This window comes from Humulus lupulus, chromosome 4 (assembly GCF_963169125.1).
Source record: "Humulus lupulus chromosome 4, drHumLupu1.1, whole genome shotgun sequence".
Lineage (NCBI taxonomy): Eukaryota > Viridiplantae > Streptophyta > Magnoliopsida > Rosales > Cannabaceae > Humulus > Humulus lupulus.
In genome coordinates, this window is record NC_084796.1 from 10,670,552 (window position 1) to 10,693,078 (window position 22,527).

At 38.9% G+C, this 22,527-nt stretch overlaps 1 protein-coding gene across 1 annotated transcript; it reads left to right on the forward strand.

Moving 5' to 3' along the window:
* Positions 1-1,443: 1,443 nt before the first annotated feature.
* Positions 1,444-15,272, forward strand: LOC133829946 (probable LRR receptor-like serine/threonine-protein kinase At1g56140). The gene is made up of 24 exons (XM_062259791.1): positions 1,444-1,706; positions 2,002-2,191; positions 5,778-5,849; positions 5,927-5,998; positions 6,095-6,166; positions 6,304-6,375; positions 6,466-6,537; positions 6,623-6,694; positions 6,796-6,867; positions 6,947-7,018; positions 7,098-7,169; positions 7,250-7,321; positions 7,413-7,478; positions 7,544-7,612; positions 7,742-7,786; positions 7,912-7,976; positions 8,050-8,417; positions 8,555-8,753; positions 13,236-13,433; positions 13,520-13,638; positions 13,756-13,966; positions 14,048-14,279; positions 14,379-14,532; positions 14,707-15,272. Exons 1-24 carry the CDS (start codon positions 1,574-1,576, stop codon positions 15,082-15,084), a joined length of 3,147 nt encoding a protein of 1,048 aa, XP_062115775.1. The 5' UTR covers positions 1,444-1,573; the 3' UTR covers positions 15,085-15,272.
* The last annotated feature ends 7,255 nt before the right edge of the window (positions 15,273-22,527 follow it).

A 22,527-nucleotide genomic window follows, 5' to 3' on the forward strand; every position in this document is an offset into this window, starting at 1 on the left:
TTTAGGCAAGCTGACTTTGGACCAAGAAGCTCTATGTAAGTGACTTCGGGTTCCATTTTAATAAATTAATTAAAATTAATATTAAATATATTTTTTGTTAATGAAATTAAATATTAATTAGCTATTTTCTAATTATGACATGGACTAGTTAAACTTAAATGTGTTAATATGGTAATTAAAACTAATTAAACTTATTTTTAAATTTAATTAAATTAATTTTTATAATTTAGAACATATTATTAATTATTTTTTCTGATTTTAAATAATATTAAAATTATTTTTAAAAAAATTAATATGAAATGGACTAATAAGATCATGACATCTGACATTCTAATTAGTCAAATTATAACATCTGATGTTTAATTCATGTATAAAAAAATATGATATATAAATGTATAAAACAAAAAATATTATGTATTTATATCATAAATACTCCTTATTAATAATAGTTGCTATTAAATTTATACTTTGCAAAAACATAATTTAACAAAGGAGTACCTTCCCAATTTTGAACCATAAACCAATAAGTGCTACATTTCCCTATTTTCTTTCCCATTGACCGAAGTCAACAAGGAGCATCAACTCCTTTTATCTTTTCTTTCTTTGTTCCCGCCTCCTCTCTTTAATGTAATATATAAAAAAGTAGGCTTCTTTTCTTTTCCAGTCTCCACTAGCTCCACTTCTCTTCTTTTATCATATATTAAGCATTCTCCACTAGAAGGGTGGCTGGCTGGCTTTTTAGTAATGAGTTTTTCTCTGCGCCTGCCTCCTAGCTGATGTTGTGCTAGCGCGTTCGATGAGGCGCTAAGCACATGATTAAAACTTTGAGATGCTTTAATCCCTATCAATTTATCTCAAAATTTACCATTTAAGCCACTACAAAAATACACATAATTTAAGTAAATTACTTAAGAATATTTGGGCCAAATGTTTTTTGATGCTTTCATGTTGTTACACTTGTATCCTCAATCATCTTTCTTGATAACACTAGTTCTTAATATTTTCACTTTGTTGCGCTTGTATATTTGACGAATTTTTTCAATATTTTCACCTTGATGCATTTATATACTCAATCTTAATTTTTTTTTTAAAAGTCATTAATATTATGTTTCAAGTGTGATCTTAATTATTAATGGATAAATAAACAAAACTTACAAAATAAAAATCAGTATGTTGATTTAGTAATTTATAATTTAAGGGATATTTGCTTCAAAATCCAAAACTTTTTAGGATGGGTGACACTTGTGAATAAATAAATAAAATTGGTGGAAAATACCCAACCCTCAATATTTTATTAAGACATATGTTATTGGACCAAACCTTAATCCACACTATACAAGGCAATGATCAAATGACTGAAGTGAAACTTGACAGGGTGCCTTTTGTTGAAAAAGAAGGCACAGACATTAAAACGAAAAAAAAAAAAAAGCAGAGGAAAAAGAAAGCAAACAAAAAAGGCAGAACTCATTCTCATTTGTATTTGAGATTTTTCTATAAGCATATCTTCTTGTCCATCGAAGAATCTCCTAACTCAATTCTTTTCTGATTTATATGTGTAAAATTATTATAGATCATGTCAGGAGGAGCCTCATCATTACTACCAATCTTTAGTATTTTCACTATCTATGTTCTGTGGTTCGTTGTTATTAATGCTTCTTCAATAAGAGCCAAGAATAGAACTCAGCCCGTTACAGCTCCCTCTGAAGGTCTCCTTCTCTATCTCTGTCTCTCAATTTATGCTAATTGAGAGCTCAAAACTTTGACTAATTTTTCACTGAAAAAACAAAAAGTTGTGGAGATCAAGTATAGTATTGCAACTTTTTTAGCAACGAAGAAAAAGGGAAGCAAGAAAGTTGTATACATAAGAAGAGTATTTTGAAGCTGTTTTTTTCCCTCTAATTCTACTATGTGATTTCTCATATATGTAAACTGTGATCACAAAACTCACAGCAAAACGTTTCTTTTTTTATAATAATTTTGGTTTGGTTGAGATGCATGCAGTGAGAGCTTTGAACTCTATCTTTGAGCAATGGATGATAAAGGCCAACACTCAGCAATGGAACATAAGTGGGGAACCATGCAGTGGTGCCGCCGTAGACAACTCCATCAGCATCAAAGCCGGCTCATTCAACCCCTTTATCAAATGCGACTGCACTTTCAACCATGGGTCTCTCTGCCACATTACTAAACTGTACGTACATATTTCTGTATGATCAGATTATTTTTCTTCTGCCAACCCACTCTCCTTCCCCATTTTGTGATTTGTGAATATGATTGTTCTTCCTTCTTGCACTAGCTTGGGCATGGAAATATTTGCTATTTTGATCTCCTCCCTTCAACCATAATTGTTTGGAACGCTGTCTCCAAAAGGCCTCTCTTTGTGCCAACACTTCAAGTAACTTCTTTTGGGCGTCTCCTTCCTTTACTTCGTCTCATTCCTTTAAAATTTCTTGTAATCTTTTTTCCCCAATCGGTCAGCACCCCACTACAATACTCAATCTTCTGACTTGTGCTTAACCCACTACATATCTCCCAACTCTCTCTGAAAATTTGCCTCCACATAGGTTCATTCACTCAAGCATTCTCAAATCTAACCCTTTAACAAAACCCAAAAACTTGATCATAGATGGGCTCTAAAAGAAGAGGACAATGATCCGAGGAAGATACCTCCAAATTGTAGAGTTTAGCTGATTTGAATGCTTCCAACCACTGATGTGTAGCCAGCACTCTATCAATCCTTTCTTCCACCCATCTATATGTGCCTCTTCTTCTTTCTTCCATGCCTACAAATGTCAATCATTCAATGCCTCTTGAAATCCCTGAATCAACCAATTCGGATAGGGCTGTCCTCCCTTCTTATCTTCCTAACTCACCACATTATTCAAGTCACCAACCATACACCAGATCGTAGAAGAATTGTCCACTAAGCTCCTCATCAAGTTCCATGTATTCCTCCTCAACTCTCTATTTGGTTTCTCCATGTATGCTCGTCTGTCTCCATTCTCTCATCCCATTCACACTTACCATTACATCAATGTGATTGTTAGAGAAACTGAGTAGTCTTGCTTCATTTTGGTGTCGCCATAGCATTGCTAAGCCTCCACTTCTCCCCTACGCATCAACATAATATTAATAGCCTCCTTCAAAACCCAATTGTATTCGAATTCTCTCAACTTTAGCTCTGTCACATAAAGTTTCACAAAGAAACACTAAACTAGGCTTCTTTTGGACTACAATTTCCTTAAGGATATGCACGTTTGTTTTGGTAGTTTATTGCTATCATGGCCCATATACACATCCTCCTCCTCCTCGGCCAGCTCAATCACTTCTTCGTAGTCCTCCTTTTTGTCTCCAATATTACCAACTCATCATTTTGAAAGGCATCATCTGTTCCCACCAGAATAGCAACTGATGACTTTTCATTCAAAATGCTATTAACTCCCCCAGTCGGCTACACTAACGATACCATTCTCCACAAATTTCTCGCTCCCATTACTGCTAGTTAAATTCAAGGGAATTTATTTTTTGGTACCTATGTTTTTGCAAATATCATTTTAGTGCTTGTAAATTTTAAAATCATACATATCTGTTACCTTAAATTTTAATTTGATAAATATAAGTTTGTCAATATGACAAAATTGTCGTCAGTTATATGTAATTAAATAATTAAATATAAATTTGAAACTCATATAATTGAGAGTATTTTGATTAAATTTGTAAAATTTTATTAATTAAATTTAAATTTAGAGATTAAATATGTACGATTTTATACTACAGATACTAAATATGTACAATTTTAAAATACAAAATAACAAATAAATATTATTATAAACATAAGTTAACAAAATGATACTAGATAAAAACAGGTATAGTTACCTACCCTAAATTCAATCCCACTCCTTGCACGTCTCTGTTGGTTTTCATATTGGGCATGGGATCCTCCTATCTTTCGATCATACCTCCATCATTAGTCGAAGCTTCGACTGTCGATCCACTTCTCAACCACTTTCAGCTGATAAGTAGATGTTTCCTTCTTGGTGTTGCTCTCATCCATACTCCATACTAGGGCTGTGCAAAATTTTTTACAACCCACCCAATCCGAATAAACCGCCCAAACTAACCCGAAAAAACCGCCAAAAAACGCAACCCGAATAAATCGACCAAAATTTAAACCGCCCAATTGTAACATTGGGCGGGTTAAAAATAATTATCAACCCGCCCAATATAACCCAACCCGTCCAATTAAGAATTTATTATTTTTAATATATTCAAATAAATATATAAATTAATTAAGTTTTGTTTTAATTTTTTCATTATAAATTTAAAATATTGTTTTAAGCTTAAAAATATAAACTTCACACTATTAGTACTAGTATTTAAAAGAAAAAAATTACAAAAATGTTAAAAAAAAAAAATACCACTTTTGTTTTGGCGGGTTGACCCGCCCAACCCGACCAACCCACTGAAAAAAAATACAATTTCGGTTACCCGCCCAAATTATTGGACGGGTTAAAAATTTTTTTTTCTTAATTGGGCAAGTTACGGGTCACTTTTGTTAACCCGATTATGACATTGGACGGGTAAAAATGTCTTGTAACCCGACCAATCCACCCAATGCTCAGCCCTACTCCATACGGATTCTCAATCAATTCCATTAGTTTGTCAAACAGTTTCTCACAATACCTCTCAGAGTGGCCGATAATACCACAGATGAAGCAAAAAGTAGGACACCTTTCATATTTGAAATTCACCCAGAACCAATCCAATCCCTTGCTTTCTTAATCTTCATTTTTCTTTTCAAAGGATTATCAATGTTAATAGACACCCTCACCCTTAAGTAATCTGATTCAAACTCCAATAAAATTATTTTTATCTGATTCAAGAAATGTACCATGGTTCCTTATATCCATTTTTTTTTAAATAAATAAGATCTTCGAATGGTTAAAAACTACTCCTAAATTATGTACATTACTGATACGTGAAAAAAAATATGACATGTATAATTTAAATTAAAATATTAATTTAAAAATAAAAAACATAAAAGAATATATTTAAAATCAAATAAAAATATAAATTTTAGAAAAGCTTACATTAATCCAAACTTTTTTTCTTTTTTCTCCTTCCTTCTTAGTGTCTCTTATTATCCTTCTGTTCGACCTTGCCCAGATCTCAACCATACCCTACCAAATTCTAACACTATTTCACCTAAAAAAAACCCTCAGACCTTAGTTCTGCTTCCCCAACCGCATCTCCAATAAGTCACTTATAATATTTATTACACATATGTACTTTTATTAAAGAAAAATATGCTATAATAATTAATGATATATCGAATATTTTAGATAAATCAATAATAATGAATTAATTTATCTAAATATTTAATAAAATAAAGAAATTATACTATAAAATGATAAAACATTATAAAAAATATATTTATATAATTAAAATTAAAATTATTTATAAAACACAAATGTACATAAAATAGGAATGTGGCGAAAATTATTAAGTAGTTATATTTGTAGTAGTAATTTTTGTTATCTAATCTGGTGTAAACTTGTGGCACCATTAATTGTGTATTAACAACAAGAACCAATTGCGCACCAAGAACCAACTACTCATTTAAGTGCTACAAACATGATTATAACACTGTCCCTTTATTTTAACCAAAACACAAGCCCCTTCAGAATTTTGTAATAGAAGATTTAAAGTGGCATTTACCTGTTATATATTATATCCCACTTTGATTTTGTGATTTAATTTTGGTTTTCAAAATGCAGCAAAGTTTATGCAATGAATGTTGTTGGTCCAATTCCAGAAGAGCTATGGACTCTGACCTTCCTCTCCTTTCTGTATGTGTTTATTGGACCTTTCATGGTTATCATCACCTCTTCACAGCTTTATACTTGGTTTATTCTGTCTGTTGCAGGAGTTTGAGCCACAATTTCTTGACAGGTTCTCTTTCTCCATCAATTAGAAATCTCACTAACCTGCAACACTTGTAAGCATACTAATAATATATGAGCTTGGAATTTAAAAGATTTAGTATTATATGTTAAAAATATTTCACTCTACTTGTTCATTTACGCCTAAATAGGCACTTAGGCATAAATGCATTGTCAGGAGAGCTCCCAAAGGAATTGGGACTACTTACTGAGCTATCATCATTGTAAGTTGTAGGCATTCTTTTATTAATTTTTTTCTTTATGAAATTTTCATTGGCCAATTCAATCATATTATTGTCTTCTCTTTTATAGTTTATGATATTATATTAATATTAATCCTTGGAAATAATTTTGTATATAGGTTTTTTCTAGAAAACAATTTCTCTGGTCCGCTGCCGCCGGAGCTAGGGAATTTAAACAAATTAAAAATACTGTACGCTTGTATTATTATGTCTTGTTTCGTTTCATTTTCTGATAGTAATTCCTGAATCCTTTGCTCTTCACTGTTTTTTATTTGATATAGTAGTTTTCCCAGTTCTGGAGTGAGTGGCAAAATTCCTTCAACATTTGAAAATCTCCGAAGCTTGAAACTATTGTAAACTATTTCTTTTTCTTCTATCTCTCATGATATAAGAAGCAAAAAAGTTTAGTTCTTTGCTAATGACATCTCTGTTTAACAGATATGCATCAGATAATGAACTCACAGGCAAGATACCTGACTTTATAGGAAGTTGGTCAAATCTTAATGTCTTGTAAGACAAGTTGAACAGATTTGTGTATTTTGATAACATTGCAACATATCTATATCTATATATTAACAATAGTTAGCTACTACTTGTTTATGTTAATGCAGGGTATTTCAAGGAAACTCTTTTCAAGGGCCTATACCATCAACATTTGCGAATCTAACTTCTTTAGTAGAATTGTGAGTAACAGGGCTCAATACAAATCTATCTACACATTTTTAAAGCTAATAATCTTAAGTGTGAACTATACATATGTAGGCGGTTGAGTGATATCTCTAATACAAGTTCTTCTCTCGCATTTATCATCAATATGAAGTCTCTATCAACCTTGTAAGTAACAAGTGTTTCAGCACATAATCATATGTAATCTTTTGGATTATAATCAAACATTTCATAACATAACCTGCAGAGAACTGAGGAATAACGATGTTATTGGCTCAATTCCATCGAATATTGGCGAACTCACAGAGTTGAAATATCTGTAAGTTCATATTAAGGTACTCAATACTACCCAAACTGCACTATTTTCTAAACTATAAAATTGTACTTTTTTCTTTATAGGGATTTAAGCTTCAACAAGTTAAATGGGCAGATCCCAGACTCTCTTTTTAACATGAATTCACTTCGAACTTTGTAATATATCCTTGTCTCTCTTTGATTTTATCATATGATATGGTTCATGATAGTATAGTATTAAAGCAAGTAATTTTGTTTCGTTACTCAGGTTTCTTGGAAACAATAGCCTAAATGGTACCTTGACTAGGACGAAAAGTGCACCTCTTCTCACTATGTAAGTTAATATATTTGATATTTTAGCAAGATCTTAAATTAACACTCATACTTTTATGCTTGCAGAGATCTATCATACAATAATTTAGTGGGGATCATTCCTTCTTGGGTCTACAATCAACAAAATTTACACATGTATTAATTTCTTTGATATATCTCAACCTTCACATCAATTTTTGTGTTATGTTTTGTAATAGTTATTCATGCTTGTTTTACCACAAACTACAACTAGCCTTAATTTTATACTTTCCTTTTTTGATGCAGTAACTTGGCTGGCAACAATTTTGTGATAGATAATTCAAACAATAGGTATTTTTTCGCAATTATTTTTATAGAATAATTCACACATTGTTGCTCTTGGTTATTGCAGAGCAATATGGATAAGTGAATACTGAACACTAGCTAGTTGAAATTTATTATTTGTTTGTTATCAGTACTCTTCTTTCAGGGTTGAACTGCCTTCAGAAAAGTTTCCCATGTAATCGAGACCATCCTCTCTGTAAGTATAATTGAGACAATTTGTTTATTTTCTTTGCTTTGATTCAAATGACTTATTTTTCTTTCTTCTGCAGATTATAACTTTGGGATAAACTCTGGTGGTAAACAAATGACATCTTCTAATGGGCTTGTGTATGAGGAGGATGATCAACCTCTTGGTCCAGCTACTCATTTCGTCACCAGCTCCAGAAGATGGGCAGTGAGCAATGTTGGAATTTTCGCATGGACTAATAATCTTAGCACTTCATCATCTCAATTCACAAGTACTTTTGACACGGAGCTTTTCCTGACTGCAAGGATTTCTGCTTCATCGTTGAGATACTATGGTCTGGGGCTTGAGAATGGTAACTACACTGTCAAACTCCAATTTGCAGAAATTGCTTTGGAAAATTCTCTCACGTGGAAAAGTACTGGCAGACGTGTATTTGATATTTATATCCAAGTAATGAGCACCTAATTGTCCTAAGATTTCTCTCTCATAATTCTCTTTTGTAACTTAAACTAATGTTCCATCAATTGAGTTTTTCTTGTTTTTTTGTATACCTTTTCATGACTATTTGTGGTGTGAATTTATGACAGGGAAATCGCGTAATACAGAATTTTGACATAAAAAAAGAGGCAGGTGGGATTTCTTTTAGGGCAGTCCAGAAGGAATTTAAGGCTCGGGTTTCACAGAACTACCTTGAAATCCATCTTTTTTGGGCTGGAAAAGGAACTTGTTGCATACCAATAGTTGGTAATTATGGACCTTCCATTTCAGCAATCAGTGCTACTCCAGGTAACAACATGGTCTGATAATTTCTAGAAGCAAATGCATGGTGGCCTAACACTTGCAAGTGATAATTATCTAGTTTATTGCAAATTTGGACTATTACAAAGATATTGTATTATTAGATTTGTAAAAAAGAAAGAATTGAACTGAAAGAATGTATTGTATTGACTTAGCTGATTAAAGAAGGACCAGCTCCTTATATACAAAGAGTAGAGTTAGTTAGTAACAATCGAATCAATAGAAGTTGTTAAGCTACTGAAATAATAGACTTAACAACTTAACAAACTAATACTACCACTAATAACTAACACTGTAGCTACTCCTTAACAGCCCCCTCAAACTCAGTGTGGATAAGGAAACCACAATGAGTTTGTCCTTCAAGTTTGAGAATCGAGTGCTTGATATGGGCTTGGTTAGGCAGTCGGCTACTTGATCAAGGGCGGGAACATGCTTGACCAAAAGCTGATGCTGTAGCACTTTGTCCCGAACAAAGTAGAGACCAATTTCTATGTGCTTGGTGAGGGCATGGAGGATTAGATTCGCAGCAAGCATAGCCAAGCTAAGATTGTCACACCAAACTGTTGGTAGCTCTTGAAGAAGCATACGAAGCTCATTGAGTAAGGATTGGATCCAAGTCAACTCAATCACAACATTGGCTAAACACATTGGCTAATCTTTTAAACTCAGCTTATGTTAATGACTGAGAAATGATACTTTGTGTCTTAGATTGCCAAGCTATAAGATTGCCACCAAAATAGACACAAAAACCAATTGTGGATCTGCAGTCATCCGCATCGGAAGCCCAATCAGCATCACTAACGGCTTCAAGTTTTAGACTCAAAGACCATTGCATATGAATTCTGTGGTCTAATGTTCCAGCAAGATATCTCAGTATCTTTTTTACAACAATCCAGTGAGAAGAAAGAGGATTGTGCATAAATTGAGCTACCTTGACACAGTATGCAATCTCAGGCCGTGTGACCATGACATATTGCAGAGCACCAACAATAGACCTATACAATGTGGCATCTTTGACAGGATCAGTGCCATAGTTGGACAGCTTCAAACCATCATTCATAGGAGTACCAATAGGTTTAGCATTCTGCATTCGAGCTCTACAAAGAAGATCTTGAATATACTTCCTCTGTGACAGATGAAAACCAGTAGAGGTTGCAGTCACATGGATGCCCAAAAAATAGTTGACATGGCCCAAATCTTTTAGAGCAAACGAGGAATTCAGATCAGAAACAAGTTGAGAGATAAACATGTTAGAGTTGCCCATTATCAAAATATCATCAACATAGACAAGAATATAAGTGCAATGGGTGGATGTAGCACAAACAACAAGAGACAAATGAGCCTTAGTGGATACAAAACCATAGCTGGACAAGGCAGTGGAGAGCTTCTCAAACCAAGCGCATGGAGCTTGTTTGAGACCATATAGTGCTTTGTGTAATTGAAAAACTTTAGTTTGATGTAGCTTATCTTCAAACCCCAGCGGTTGAGCCATATAGACTTCCTCTTGCAAATCACCATTGAGGAACACATTATTCACATATATTTTTCGAATACACCAACCTTTAGATAGTGCAATTATCAGAATAGCCCAAATTGTAATAGGCTTTACAACTAGACTAAAGGTTTCATTGTAGTCAAAACCTTGTTGTTGTTGTTGGAACCCTTTAGCAACATGTCGGGCATTGTGCTTTTGGATGGTCCCATCGGGATGCTCCTTGACTTTATAGACTCATTTGTAACCAATAGGAGTTCTCCCAAAAGGTAAATCCACCAAAGACCAAGTAGAATTCTTGTGTAAGGCATTAAACTCAGCAGTCATTGATAGTAGATAAGAAATTGGAAATTAATGGATGTTGGGCAACATCATTATCATGTTGAGACAAAGGTGTAGTAATTGGTGATGTATAGGAATTTTGGGTCGTGCGAGGTAGAGAGGATATAGAGGCTACGGGAGACTGAGGAGAGGTTGGAGTTGGTGATGTAGAAAAGAAAGTGGTGGCTGTAGGGTGAGGTTGGAGAGATGGGTGGATAGAGGACAGTATTGGGGGCTTGGTTGAAGGTAATTTGGGTGGTGAAGGCTATGGAGGTGAGGAAGGTGGGACAGTTAGTGAGGCAAAAGGAAAGGAATCTTCCTGAAATAGGACATCTCGGGAGAGATATAGGCGTCCTTCCTTTGAGAGACAAATGGTGAACCTTAGTCACAACCATAATAACGAATAAAGGCTTCCAGACCGAGTCCCAGCCTCCAGGACCTCAAATTCTACTAAAGCAGGTAGTAGATGTTAGAGTTATTATTTAAGGGCTTTTTAGTTTTTTCTTAATTATTGTTATTTTATATCTTTTGCCTTATATAAAAGGCTTGGCTTATTAGTTTTGTAACCTAGAATACTTTCTCTCTATTTTGTAATACACTATAGCCTCCATTTTCTCTCTTCATCTTTTTGCTATCTCTATTTGAGTTTTATGGATTATGTCTTTGCATAATTATCAGTAGAATCCTTCCCGAGCCCTTAGGTTTGAGTCCCCGCAATTCAAAACCTCATTTGATCACTTTCCCTAATTAGAGTCGAGACCCACCCTTGAAGAGCCACGACACGCCTCTAGGCAGAGAGCCCTGAACCAGCAAGGCACAGGACACGCGCCGCAGCGCCAACGCCTCTGAGTTCATGCGGGCTGCAGCGCTCCAAGAACTGCGCCACTGCGCAACCGCGCAAACCCAAAATTACAGTGTTTTCCAGTGATTTTCTCTGAACCAAAACCCCTAAAATCAGTCCCCAAACTTCAACCAAGCCTTGAATTAAGTTCTAAACTCAAAATAACACATTATAAGTAGCATATAAACGTTAAGAACCAAGCTAAAATTTCACCACAACTCAAAATACAAACCTTGAGTTCAAAACTGAAGAGCACTATAACTACACTAGGAATTCACCAAAACAGAGTTTAAATCCTGACCTGAATTGAGTAATTACGACCCTAAGCAACACCTCCAAGCTTCTAATCAAGTAATCTCCTCCAAATCAATCAAAGAACTTCACCACAAAGAAAGGGAGAAAGAGGGAAACGAGAGAGAGAAAAGGAGTTGTTATGTTTAGTGTTATCTAATTTCTGAAGCTTCTAATGGACTAAGTCAATTCCATGGGCATGAAATGACCAAAACGTCCCTTGCCTAAACCTTAGCTCTTTAATGCCCTCAAGGGCAAATGGTCTTTTGCCACCATTCCCCACTAATCCTCAATTAACACCAAATAACTTCCCATTACCTAATAAATTCCAGTAATGTGCTAAATTACCAAAATACCCCTAGGTTCACCCCGAGTAGTATATTTAAACTCATTGTGATTTTTTCACTAATTTGCTCACTAGGATTGTCTCATGCCGAATAACTCAAATATATCCACATAATAATGTGGTCTAAATCACAAAGCACATATATTTACAAATACACCATCAAAGGGTCAAAATTACGAAAATACACTTCTATTAAGAAACTGACTCACATGCATACTTAATATACCTAAACATGCTACAATAGTCATATGATAATATAACTCACATCATTCATTTAATTATAAAAATGCACATAATATACATTTATGCCCCCATTAGCACACTAATCAAGGTGCTAAGCTTGATTACAAATTAATTTTAAGTCGTGAATCATGCTAATAATTATAATAAGATCTCATAAATAAATTCAACGGAAAAATGCAAAAAAAAAAAAAAAAGGATTGTAATTATTGATAAGGCACACTAAGTGCATGATTGGAAGATAAGGCGATTTTCAATTATTGAATGTTCATCAACATAGTTGTTTATCCAAGTTATCATTTTTGAATTATCTACTTCTCAATTTTCTACTAGTGTTACATAATCAGTTTTGTCATTTACAAGTTTATTCACAATTCTAGAAACATAACTCCACATCAACATTTTGATTTTCCGAAAACTTTTCATTACATAACTAGTTCAATACAAATAATACTTATTTTCATCTATTACATTGATGGATTGAACGTTAATCATCCCTATCACTAGCTATTTCAAAAAACAAACATGCTTCCAAATGCCAAATCGACAAACTGGAAACTCAAATTGCCAAATATGATAAAACCCAATTCAAACACAATACCAAAAGGCTTGTTTAGAGAAAAATTATATCTATTTGATGATCTTGTAGCTATGATTAAACTAACCATTGTAATATCATGATAATTATTCAACAATTTGAAGAGAAAGCAAAAAGAGATGAAGAGAAAAAAAGAAGAAGAAGCTAATTTGTTGCAAATTTAGGTTAATACAAACAAAACATCCTATATATATATACCAAAGTTATATCATAAAAAATAGCCTATAATGGGAAAAACTAAATCAACATTCCAAAGAGCTAGTATTTATTCTAACAATAAGAACTGATTTTTGATCTCGTGTAAGTATATAATGTAGTTGAATATTGTTGTTTTGATACAGATTTCACACCCACTGTCAGTAACATTCCTCCAACATTAATCAATAAGAAGAATCCTCCAACTTTAAGTAATAAGAAGAATCATACGAGTTTGATTGTGGAGATCACTGTTGGGGCTGTCATCTTAAGCTTTTTGTCTATTTTAGTGGCCTTCTATGTTATCCAGAGAAGAAATAAATTGCAAATGAGTGATGATGACGGTAAGCATTTTTCTATATGCTGCAAATTAGTTGTTGCATGAAAGATAAATGCAATAGGAAAGCTTATATGATTGTTATATTTTCAGAGTTCTTAGGTATGGATGTTAAACCATTCACTTTTGGTTATGATGAACTAAAGATGGCCACAAATGATTTCGATTCTTCTAATAAGTTGGGAGAGGGAGGATTCGGAGCTGTCTACAAGGTATGTAGTTGCATTATCTATCGACTTCGTAACAACTTGCAGGCCAAACGATTATCATTTTTGAATATGCAATAATATTCCTTTGACTTTACATTTTACATTTGACACAACTAATAGGGAACACTTGAAGATGGAAGAGTTATTGCAGTGAAGCAATTGTCTCTGACTTCTAACCAAGGAAAGAACCAGTTTGTGGCTGAAATTGCCACAATATCGGTTGTGCAACATCGTAACCTAGTCAAATTATATGGATGTTGTATTGAGGGAGAGAAACGGCTTCTTGTTTACGAGTATATGGAGAACAAGAGTCTTGATCAAGCATTATTTGGTATAAGAAAATTCCATTGTTGCTTATTATAAGACCATAGCTAACTAAACATAGCTAATAAATGGTTGATTAAATTATCAGGTAACCAAAGCTTGATTCTGAATTGGTCAACACGGTTTGACATTTGCTTGGGCATAGCAAGAGGTCTAGCTTACCTCCATGAAGATTCACGACTTCGAATTGTGCATAGAGATGTCAAATCTAGTAACATTCTTCTTGACTCTGATCTCATTCCCAAAATATCAGACTTTGGTTTGGCCAAATTGTATGATGATAAAAAGACTCATATAATTACAAGAGTAGCAGGAACTATGTAAGATTTTCTGTGATGATCGGACTTTAATTTTTATTTATACTTCTCATCATGTATATCAATAAAAAATTCTTCACTAATATTTCATTGTTATTGTAGTGGTTATCTTGCACCTGAATACGCCATGTTTGGTCACCTTACTGAGAAAACAGATGTCTTCGCTTTTGGAGTAGTGGCATTAGAAATCGTTACTGGCAGACCAAATTATTATGACTCAAGCTTAGATGAAGGAAAGACCTATCTTCTTGACTTGGTGGGTACTAAAATTAGATTTTTTTTCTATAAAAGACTCAAGTATCTTCTAATGTCTCATGTCATGCTAAATGGATTCTAATCTTAGCTTTCAAAAGTTTCGTAGCATAAACTTTTATTACCAACTACATTTTCCCCTAACAAACACAATGTCATTATTATTTATGCTCACCAGGCTTGGAATCTACATGAAGAAGACCGTGAAATCGAACTGGTTGATTCAAAACTATCAGAATTCATTGAGGAAGAAGTGAGAAGAATCATACGAGTAGCTTTTTTATGCACTCGAACATCACCTTCAGCTCGACCATCGATGTCCAAAGTGGTGGCAATTCTTTCAGGAGATATTGATATGGACACTGAGGTTTCAAGGCCTGGTTACTTGGTTGAGTGGAAATTCAACGATGTCAACAGCTTAATGAGTCGGATTGCACAAGGGACTGATCCTACCTTATATTCATCCCATACAAGTATAAGCATGGAGGCAGATGCAATGCTATCACCAGGCGATAGGGAAACTCATCCAATGCTTCAAAACAGAAATAGTGATTGAAGTTGATAAAAGATGGTTAGTGTTTGTCTAATATGATAAGAAAATTAGGACCCCCTTGTTATGTATCCATGCTTGTAGTGTGTGAGATGTTCTATATTTTTTAGCAGTATATATAATTTAGGTTCTTGAAGAGAATTGTATAACATTTATACTTTTTGTTTACAAAACATTTTTTTTTGTTTCTCCATAAATATATACATATTTATATTTACAAAAACACCATAGATAAAAGAAATATATTCTTTAAATTAAAAAATCGTAATACTGGAAAATTTCTCTTTATTAATTGATATTGCATTAATGAAAAATAAATATCGTAAATTTAAAGAATGTAAATGGAAGAGCCTTTTCATTCTTGTTTTGTTGTTCAGTTTTTTTTTTTCAAAAAAACTTCCAATGTTGCGATGGTGTTTTAGCCTTAATTTTGTAGTTTTATTTTTAAATTCCAACAAATTTTTTTTTTGAGTAATATGGACATATATTGTACGCCCAACGTCACTATAGTTGCTTCCTGGAATGACGACTGGTCCTACAAACCAACACGAGTCTTTCCAGCTTGCTTTGTCCTCACTCGCACGCTTTCTAAGAAAACTTCTCAAGAGGCCACCTGTAATATCCAACATTTTCATAATACAAATTTTTATTATAAATCAGAGTTTTAATACGTAAAATGTACAAAGTTTACAAATTTAAGAAATACTAATGGAAAAATAGTATTTAAAATATGATTTTATATTGTTAATGAGATTAAAGAGAGAGAAACTTGAGTAGTCAAGTATTGGACTCAAATGTCATATAATTTTAATTGGGGATTTTTATAAAATTAAGAAAGTTTTGCTAAATGGCTTATTTGAAAAGAATTTTAGTATTTTGGATCCAAGTGTAATAAAAAAAAAAGGCTCCAGCCTTTTAACCAAGCCTCTGTCTCCTCAGAAATTTTTTTCTTCTCTCTCTCGCGTGCGTGCGTCTGCTCGACCAACGAACATCCACCGGGAATCACCACTTATAGCCATGCGCCGGACCGTTAGATTCAGAGGCCTCCGAACTATCGACCACGCGAGAATCTAGAGCTCACTCACCGATTAAACACCTCAACTGGTCGATTTAAGTTCGGCCACGCCGCGACTTCAAAGTTGCGATTCAGCCACCTCGGGCATCCGTTTGTCAATCCGTCACCACCATCATGTTCCTCGTGTTGTGGGCTTCAAAACCCAATAACTTGTTCCTACATCTACCATAGTTGAGTGGTGGGCCCACCACGAGCCACCGCGATCCACCATAGACCAACGGTCGAAACTTAGTGTTCGAGGTTTCGAAGTACGTTTTGAGTCTCAGAAAATCATTGTTTGACTTGTTGTGGAACCCGATCATTGTGGTATAAATTATTTGACCTATATTGTTATTGATTAGAGTAATTGTTATTATGTGTATTGATAGTATATAATTATATATTCTTGATATATTGAATATTTTTCTGTAATTATAGTGGCTGTCTGGGATTATATGTATTTCTGATACAGGTTTTGATTTTGGGTTTGTCCATTTTATAGCCGTTGTGCTGTCCAATTTTCTAGAAAATATTAGATATTAAATAAATTATAAAAAAAATACATATTTAATTTATTTTCTATTAATATGGAAATTATTATGATTAAGTAATTTTAATTATTATTGTTATTATTTTGTTAAGTAAATCAAGAGTATAGTTTCATATATATATATATATATGAAAAGTGTGATTTATAGTAAACTTATTATTTAACAATTATTATTATATATTAATATTTTTGTTAATATTTGAATATTAAAATAATATCAAATATTAGTTTCTTACAGTTATTGATATTTGTAAGACCAGTAAATTTTGGAGAAAGTATATTTATTATATTACTGGAATTGATATTATGACTAATTAATAATAATATAAATATTTATATTTATATTATTATCATTATATTGATTATTACAATTTTATGTTAAAAATATGATTTCTTTTATAAAATGACTATTTGAATATATACATTCTGTTATCCCCATTTCCTGCATGGGCTAGGGGCCTTCGTCTTGGCCCACTGTCAGGGGGCCAGCTCAGCACGTGGGCCCGGCCCAAGGTCTCTTGGTATGGAGAGTGCCCAAGGGGAAGGGTATGGACTGGGGACTCAAGACTGGGCCCATTGGAGGGGTCCAGGACGTCCCTCCGGGTCCGCCCTCAGCGAGGATAGTCCGGGCGGCGTGCAGAGCATTCCAACCACTGCGGGCCACGCGTCCCTGTCCCGGACCACTGACGCTGTCCGGGCCGATGGTAAACGAAGCGGGACAAAGGTAAATGGACCCGGATCATCTCAACCCTAATTGAAGGGGCCAGGCGTCCAGGGCCTTGACGCCGCCTCGCTCCATGTGGGAGTTGTCCCCCACTTTTCACCTACAGAAGAGGTCATCTCGGGATTGTACGCCAATGTGTCAGGTCTGCGCAGCTAAGTACTCTGACTGGTCTTGTCTCCTGAATCTGCCTCGTGACTCGAAGTGGCCAGGCCAAAAGCGTCGTTTTGTCGGGCGAGATATAGCTCTAAGGTCAACCTGTTGGGCCTTAGCTGGTTTTGGATTTATGTATTTTGTACCTTTTTGTATTGGACCTCCACTAGAAAGGCCCCTTGTATCTATTTCTCCGATGGGCCCGGATCGGACCCGGTCCAGACCCGATATTCCCATCAACTTATAAATATAAGCTACAGAACACTGTAAACGAGGTCTCTCCTTTTCAGAAAAAAGAGAGGAACTCTGTAAAAATATAAAGAAAAAACTCCATTGTAAAAGCTTCTTCAAGCTCTAATAACATGGACTCGTGGACTAAGGCTAGTTAACGCCCCAACCATGTAAAAATCCCGTGTTGATTTTCTGCTTTCATTATTATCATCAATAAACATTATTTATCGATAGAGTTGCCGAAAATCTCGGTTAACAGTTTGGTGCTTTCATTGAGAGCTGAAGGAAGCTAGTGCCAACGTCAGGCCCTTACTACGATGGTGAACACACGACACACCACCTTCGACCCTACCAATCCAGAGCAAGGCAACGGAGACCCGCTGCCTTCTCAACATATTCCTCAGGACCCGCCCGAGGACGTGCCTCCTCAGACATCTCACCAAGATGAGTCGCAAGACTACGAGGGTGAGACAAAGTACGAGGTGGAAAACGAAGAAGAGTATTATGAGGAGGAGAATGAGGAAGAGTACCACGACAAAGCAGCAGATCCCAGGACCCCCCGCGCCGATCAGCAGGATTCGGAGGTGACTAGACTGAGGCAACAAGTCCTGGATCATGAAACCAGGATCGCTGAGCAGGCGGAGGCGCATCGCCGGATGCAAGAGTCTCTCCAAGCCCTGCAGGCTCTCATGGTCGCGCAGGGTCCGGCAGCCAACCCCACAGTTGGCCCACTTCCAGAAACGCAGTAACCCGCTCTCCAAGAGCAAGCCGAGGTCCCCAGAGGTGCCAGCCTGGTCCGTCCCCCGGAGCCTTTTGCCGAATCGGACAAGGAGCGACGAAAGACCCGGGAGAAGACCACCCCCGTCGAGAAAACCGGGGCACGTTCACAGCCGTTACCTAGGAAAGAGAAGGTGCGCCCCGTCCCAGGACGAGGCCACCCGATCGATCCGCAGGGGACGCGGCCACGGAATGGACATCCCCAGCACGCCTCAGGGCCAAACGGGCGGGAAAGGTCTTTGCACCCAAGTGCCTCGGTCAACAAGAACCGTCGAGAACGGCCTCGCCGCGAGGATCGTCACGCTCTCAGTTCAGGGGATGACACTTCCCGGATAGATTTACGCGATGGACTGAACGCTCGGAAAGAGCGAGCCCGCAAGGAAAAAATCCTCCCTCGAGACGGCGACCTCAGGAACGACATCAACGACAGGAGGAGCGAGAGAATCCCCCTGGAGGATAGCACGGCCAAGCTGCTCATGGAGCAGATGGCCGCATTAAAAAAGGTCACTGATCGCCTGGTCCGCAAGCAAGAAGGCGCGGACACTGACTCCGACGAAGAGGATAAAGAGCGGTGCGCGAGGCACATTCTGGACGCCGTATTGTCCAAGGGGTTCAAGATGCCGAGCCTCACTGCCTATACTGGAAATACCGATCCCAGGGACCATTTGTCCCAGTACAACTGACTCATGACAGTAGCTCATGTCAGCGACGACGGCAAGTGCCTCTGCTTCTCGATCACTTTGGGCGGTCCCGCCGAAGAGTGGTGGAAGAGGCTTAAACCGGGGTCCATCCAATCCTGGTCTAGGCTGCAGTCAGCGTTTCGAAAGCAGTTCGTGGCCGCAATGAGGATGGATATGCAAATTAGCGCTCTCGCCAATATTAAGCAACTACCCACGGAGACATTGAGAGCCTACATCCAGCGCTTTACCGAAGAAGCCTCCAAGACGAAAGTCGACGATGGACAGCGCCTGGTGGCACTGTAGTCCAGGATCCGGGCCGGGTCCTCCCTTTGGGACGACATGCAGCGCAGCAAGGCCGCCACCTTGGAAGAATTCATCAAGAGGGCCCAAGGATTCATCAACTGGGAGGAAGCTCAGATCCAGGCCTTCGGGTGGCCCCCAGCTCCTCACCCCGCCTCTCAGATGATGCCGGGATGTGCTAGACAGTTCCCGGCCCAGTCCTATGCCGCGCCCCTCATTGCCTAGGGATCGACCATCACGCCCGGAGTCAGCTACACCCCTACGGTATACGGCCCTGCCACTTCGGGATACGCCCCGGCCCAGTCAACCCACTTCTCCGGTTATGGCGTCGCGCCGGCAGGACACAGCATGGCCCCCGTCGTGGCCCAGCAGTCACAAACGGGAGTGACTGAGGCAAGCGTGAATCCCTCCCGGGGGAAGCGATCAGGCAAGGGCCAGAACTGGCCCAAGCTGGCCAAAAAGGGGAAGAGGGGCTACGAGCCCTAGTATTTGGAATACACCAACTTGGTGGACACCCGGGAAAACAACTATCTGGCGACAGAAAGGGCGGTCCACTACCGGAAGCCTGGCCCCATGTTTAAAGGGGGAAGAAATCCGAGAGACACCAGCAAAAGGTGCGCCTATCACAAAGACGTGGGCCACACCACCGACGAGTACCGGCAGCTCAAAGACGAGATTGAAAATCTCATCAAGCTGGGGCACCTCCACCAGTGGGTAAGAATGCCCGTGGGAGTTCCGGGCATGTCAACAAGCCCCGGGCAATCCACAGCCCCGGTAACGACTCGGGCATACCCCCCCAGGGAGGGTATGCACAGGGACCTCCAGCGCAGGCCCCTCAGGGGGCCCTCGCCACGCAAGTTCCCAACCCCGGAATGCCCTATCCCTCCGGGGCAGCACCCCCTCGAGTGGACGGGCATGTGGCGACCATCTCGGGCGGACCTCACCTAGGAGGACCCTCGAGAAATGACCAAAAACGCTATCTGAGCGAGCTGGACCACGACCAGGAAGTTTGCGCCCTTGTCCAGGCTCCGGCCCAGCGCCCTAAACTGATGAACCTCCCCATCACCTTTACGGAGGACGACGCCCGCAACGTCCATTTTCCGAACCACGACCCGCTGGTCATAGATGAGCAAATCGCCAACAAATTGGTGTCCCGCGTGTTGGGGATGACGGAAGCTCCGTTAACCTGTTGTTCAAACCTGCCTTCGCCGGCATTGGCCTGACGGAAGCAGATATGGCGTCCTGCCCGACCCAAATCTACGGCTTCAACGGTGATGCGCTTCTCCCCATGGGAAAGATCCAGCTGCCGGTGACATTGGGGGGTGAATTGCAGCACTCGTTCAAGTTCTGCACCTTTTTTGTGGTGGATTTCCCCACCGCTTACAACGTCATCTTTGGCCGGCCCGCACTGGTCGAGTTCGGGGCCATCACCTCCATCTGCCATCTTTGCATGAAGTTCCCATGCGACAACGAAGGGGTAGGGACTGTCTGGGGAGACCAAAAAAGCGCCCGAAAGTGTTACCATATCTCCGCCCGGCCCATATACATGGTCCGGGAGGAGCTCGTCGAACCAGCCCTCCTCCTTCCCGCTGAGCAAATGGTCCAGGAAGAGGATGATCTAGACTCGCGGATAGGAGACGATCGTGTCCTGGAGCCAATGGACGAAATAGAAGAGGTATGCATCAGCGAAACCAACCCGGCTAGGATCATCCAAGTAGGAAAGAGCCTGACGGCAGACATTCGGGCCGCCATCATCGCCCAAGTCCAGGAAAACCAAGACCTTCTGGCCTGGTCCCACTCCGACATGACCGAGATCGACCGCAATATCATCTGCCACGTGTTAAGTATCGACCCAAACGTGACCCCGGTCCGCCAGAAGCACAGGCCTTTGGGGACGGAGAGGGCCGAGGCCCTCAAGCTGGAGGTGGAGAAGTTGTCTTCCATCAACTTCATATGCGAGGCTGTATATCCCGTGTGGCTGGCCAATCCCATCTTGGTGCCGAAACCTAACGGGACCTGGAGGACATGCATTGACTTCACGAACCTCAACAAAGTGTGTCCGAAGGACTGTTTCCTGCTCCCCCGAATCGACCAAATGGTAGATGCTACGTCTGGATACGAGATCTTGAGTTTCATGGATGCTTACTCCGGCTACAACCAGATCTCCATGCACGTGGCGGATCAGGAGCATACCAACTTCCAAACCGACAAGGGCATCTATTGCTACATAGTCATGCCTTTCGGACTCAAGAATTCCGGAGCGACGTACCAAAGGCTCGTCAATCGAATGTTTCGGGCCCAGTTAGGGCGAAACATGGAGGTATACATCGATGATATGCTGGTCAAGTCCAAGACATCCCGGAACCATTCGGACGACTTGGCGGAGGCTTTCGCAGTTGTCTGGAAGTAGGGGAAGAAGTTGAACCCTAAGAAGTGCACTTTCGGCGAGGCTTCCGGGAAATTCCTGGGCTTCATAGTGAGCTTCCGGGGAATAGAAGCCAACCCGGACAAAATCAAGGCATTGATCAACATGGCCTCTCCCCGGAAGCATAAGGACGTGCAAAGCCTGACGGGGCGGGTGGCCGCCCTGAGCCGTTTCGTTTCTAAAGCCACGGATAAGTGCGTCCCTTTATTCAACGTCCTTCGAGGAAACCAGCGTTTCGAGTGGTCACCCGAGTGCGAAGAGGCCTTCCGGAAGCTGAAAGAACACCTGGCCAAAGCCCCTATCCTGGCGAAACCAGTAGAAGGAGAGCCACTGCATCTATACCTGGTCGTGACTGAGCACGCGATCAGCGCCGCGTTGGTGCGAGAGGAAGAAAGGACGCAACTCCCGGTATACTATGTGAGCAAGTGGTTACTAGACGCCGAGTCTCGATACCCCTTGATCGAGAAGCTGACATTCTGCCTGCTGATGGCATCCCGGAAGCTTCGATCTTATTTCCAGGCTCACGCCATAAAGGTCTTAACCAACCATCCCTTGCGA

Coding starts and splice junctions, on each gene's coding strand:
- LOC133829946 (XM_062259791.1), top strand. CDS start 1,574: ATGTCAGGAGGAGCCTCATCATTACTACCAATCTTTAGTATTTTCACT. Junction 7,019..7,097: donor ATGAAGTCTCTATCAACCTT/GTAAGTAACAAG, acceptor CATAACCTGCAG/AGAACTGAGGAATAACGATG. Junction 8,754..13,235: donor AGCAATCAGTGCTACTCCAG/GTAACAACATGG, acceptor GTTTTGATACAG/ATTTCACACCCACTGTCAGT.